General features: G+C 40.7%; 1 protein-coding gene across 2 annotated transcripts in view; it reads left to right on the top strand.

The window, feature by feature from the left end:
• The window catches only part of SLC25A3 (solute carrier family 25 member 3), a 10,498-nt gene extending 8,971 nt beyond the window's left edge, over window positions 1-1,527 (top strand). For both annotated transcript variants that reach the window (XM_025204195.1, XM_006023645.2), the window contains exons 5-6: window positions 995-1,105; window positions 1,198-1,527. In XM_025204195.1, coding sequence (XP_025059980.1) covers window positions 995-1,105; window positions 1,198-1,358 — 272 coding nt within the window. In that variant the 3' untranslated portion in view covers window positions 1,359-1,527. The remainder of the gene's footprint in view (window positions 1-994; window positions 1,106-1,197) is intronic.
• Window positions 1,528-3,687: the final 2,160 nt, after the last annotated feature.

The following is a 3,687-nucleotide window of genomic DNA, read 5'->3' as shown; positions in this document are numbered from 1 at the left end:
TGCTCAAGCCTCTTATACGGCTAACAGGCCAATCGCTAGCCGCCACGTGTGAATAATTTAGCACTAGCCAATCACGGGGAACGAATTTGCATACCGGTGGCAGGAACTCTTTTGCACCGTGCATTCCTCTTGCAACTCGAGCAATGCACTCTGCAAAAGAAGCTGCAGAAAAGGCGGGAAACTGGTCCATGCACCGGAGTTTTCTCTTGCTACAGGAAACTCCCGTGCAATGTTCTGCAACTTAACGTGGATAATTCTGATGCCAAAGCGCGCACACACAATCATGCCTTTTGGGTCATGACATTAATATGTCTAGAGCAATAACTTTTAACCTTTTTTCAAATGGAGGTGGAGACCCCTTTGAATTGTAAGTGTGGGTATTCACGTACTTTTGATCATAGTCATCTTTTGTGGACCCCTTAGACATAGTCTGTGGACCCCCAGGAGTCTGCGGACCAGGTTGAAAAGCACTGGTCTAGAGCTTTTCCAGAGGGCTACCAGAATCTAGCCAAAACTAAAACTTTTCAGGGTTATGAAAAGGATGAGTGGCTAAATGGCTTGCCTACTCTGACAAGTTTTAGAGGATCTAAGCTGTGGGTGTGAAATGTAACTTGTTTAACTTCAGATCAGGAAGAGTATGGCTCACCCTACCAAGGCCAGCAGCAGGGCTTGCAGAGGGAATTGACTACTGAGCCTTAAACTTCTTGGAATTACATTTCTTACCTGGAAATATGAGGGCTACAGACTAGCCCTGCTCCTTTAGAGCTAACTGGGCTGTACAAAGAACACAGGCTTGCTATCTGCTGGAGTGCTCTAACTGAGGCTTATATGACTGTAAACTGTTTTACTAAGGCCATGGAAAAGCAGGTTCCAGTCCTGTAGGATTTGAGTACGTAGTAGCCACAATCTCTTGTGCAGCAAGAATTTTGGCTCTAGTGTTTTTCCTGCCTTGGCTACCTGAAGAATTTTACTAATAAGCTATTTCTTTTTTCAGCTGGTGTCTTCTGTGCCATTGTTTCTCATCCTGCTGATTCTGTAGTGTCGGTGTTGAATAAGGAAAAGGGTAGTTCTGCCTCACAAGTGCTTGTGAGGCTTGGGTTCAGAGGTAAGAATCTTATTTTTCTAAATCTTATTTATTTAATGAGGGGTGTGGGGGGGTGAACTTTTCTAGTCCCTAATGTTTGCTTTACTCAACAGGTGTATGGAAGGGTCTCTTTGCCCGTATTATCATGATTGGTACCCTGACTGCACTACAGTGGTTCATCTATGACTCTGTGAAGGTTTATTTCAAACTTCCTCGCCCACCTCCACCTGAAATGCCAGAGTCTCTGAAGAAGAAGCTTGGTTTGACTGAATAGATGAATAACGGACTGACCAGCAACTAGTTTCTTGGAACTTTTATATTTGACCATGTAGGACACTGAAGTTCTGTATTTCATGTAATTATTGGCTGTGCCCTTCTCTCATGTGAGGGTTCAAAAATGTCTTTCACTGTCATTATTTGAAATAAACAGGAACTAGAGCAACTAGTGTTGTTTGGTATTGCATGTAAACTTTTTTTTGCAAAAGTACTTTTCAGGAGCAGACGCCCTGACTTCTTCCTGATGGTTAAGTTCAGGAATTCTTCATGAAAGGCTCCATCTTGCCCTTCAAGGAAGGCCTCAAAGTCTCCTGCACCATTTCTCTGAAGTGCTAAAGGCCCTGGTCATGCCTCAACTATAGAGTTTAGAGTACAGAGCTGACACACATTTCCACCACTTTGTGTTTTGATCCTTGGCAGCTGTGTTCAAAATACTTTCATGAACCAAGTATTTAGTGTGAAAGAAGCTTGGTGTATTTTGGAATAGCCAGTATTCCTGAAGGTTTGAATAAGTTGGCTGGGGAGGGGTAGAACTGCACAGCATGAAAAAATCCTGCAGGTTCTTGCTTTACACTGGCAACAGGAAAAGGTGATGTAAAGTGACCATATAGGTAGCACCTGCTGGCTAGATTTTGCTTGTTGGTGTCATTGGGGTTTCTTTTTTTTTTTTTTTTTTTTTTTTTTTTTTTGTTCAGTGTCCCAAAGAATCTGGTCCCTAGATTCTTTGTAGCTGTATTGTGGATCTAAGCGTTAGTATCACTTGTAATAGGACAAACTAACAGTGGGATTTTTGTTGTTTTAGGGAGCACATTAAAAGCTGTTTCTGACTGCTAATGTTCTTTTGGCAGAAGTTTTGAAGTAGTATAAAACATTGTTTATCACAGAAATCCTCTTCAAGTTTCCAAAGACTTAGTTCTTGTTTAGTAACATAGCTGTAGCTCAGCACAAGCTGGGTTGTTGCCCTCAGTATGAACACGGGGCTGATATACCCTGCCGTCATTACAAAAAGTCAATAGTTACAGCATGTTCATTTAAATACTTGACCTACTAAGCAGAAAGGAATAGGCTTACAATGGGCAGGGAAGAGATTTGGGCAACATATTTCTTATGCTGGAGCTGATGAAAGACTGTTTATGACACTACTTCTCATTCATGGCTTAGCGCTATGGCCATGGTAGTGTAAAGCAAAGTTACTGGAGCAAGTCCTAAAGTACTTGGTTTGTTTGTTTTATTTTAAATCCATGAAGCCACACTCAACTGTAATTAGAATTCAGAAGAAATCCACCTGTGTTGGGAGGGTTTAAGTGCTGCTTTGACTACTTGGTAGCCTGGGAGGATGCTCATTGGAAAAATACCTGCTTGGATATTTTTGCCTTTTCAGTAACTGGGCTCAGTGCATCTGAAGTTTGAATTTCTTCAGCTTGTCCCTTTTGGTTCCATTTACAACTCTTTAATATCCAAACATCACTTTCTGCTTGGGGTAGTCTTGCTTTTGTGTTAGAGGCCTTCAGCTTGGAAAGGGGGATAGTTTTAAGATTGTTCAGGGTAACAAAAAACCTGGTAAAATAGCTCTGTTAAAACTTTCCTACCTTATTAGTGTTCTGTCTGCTACTTAAAAAGCAGATTTCCCTCCGTTAGGAAATTTTTGGGGGGTTGAGAGTGATCAGTACATGCTAGCAAACAATGATTCTAGACATCTATTTTGTACAGCTACTTTGGCGTGGACTTTCACTTGAGGTGTAAGTATGAAGTTACTTAAAAGTTGGTTCTTACTTGAACTGCATGTATGAAGTGAAAAGCTTGTTAAGGTATTTAATAAAAACCATGGAAGGCTCTTTCCATCTCTTAAATGGAACTTGAGGATCCTGACACAAAATCAAATTTAGCTTTCTACTCTCTAAACTGAAATTCTTTTGAACAAAAACCACCTTTTAATTAACATCTTGCTGTAGATGTTTCATTCTAGAAATATTCAAAGTAATGAAAGAGGCTAATACTCTTTAATATATGTAAACCTGAGACTTTGGGGGGGAGGGGGGAATGATCCTCACCAGTGAATTTACCTTTTGTTTGCCTCTTGATTTTATTCTAGAAGTGGTTTGTAGAATGGCCTCTTGATCATGGGAGTCAAGGTGGCAAAGGAAGGTTTAAATTGAACCTACTTCCTCTCTACTCAACTTTCATTTACTTGGATCTTGTCAATATTTGATTACCCAAAGCAGTCTTAATGTGACACATGAATTTTCAAATGTAACATCAGATGCATTAAGGAGAATAGTAAAGGTTGCGAACAGAGAAACTGGGTGGCTTCCCCTTCGGATTAGTCG

Source organism: Alligator sinensis, unplaced genomic scaffold, assembly GCF_000455745.1.
Source record: "Alligator sinensis unplaced genomic scaffold, ASM45574v1 scaffold154_1, whole genome shotgun sequence".
NCBI lineage: Eukaryota > Metazoa > Chordata > Crocodylia > Alligatoridae > Alligator > Alligator sinensis.
Note: the sequence above shows the minus strand (reverse complement) of the source record. Positions and strands in the feature narration are given on the sequence as shown.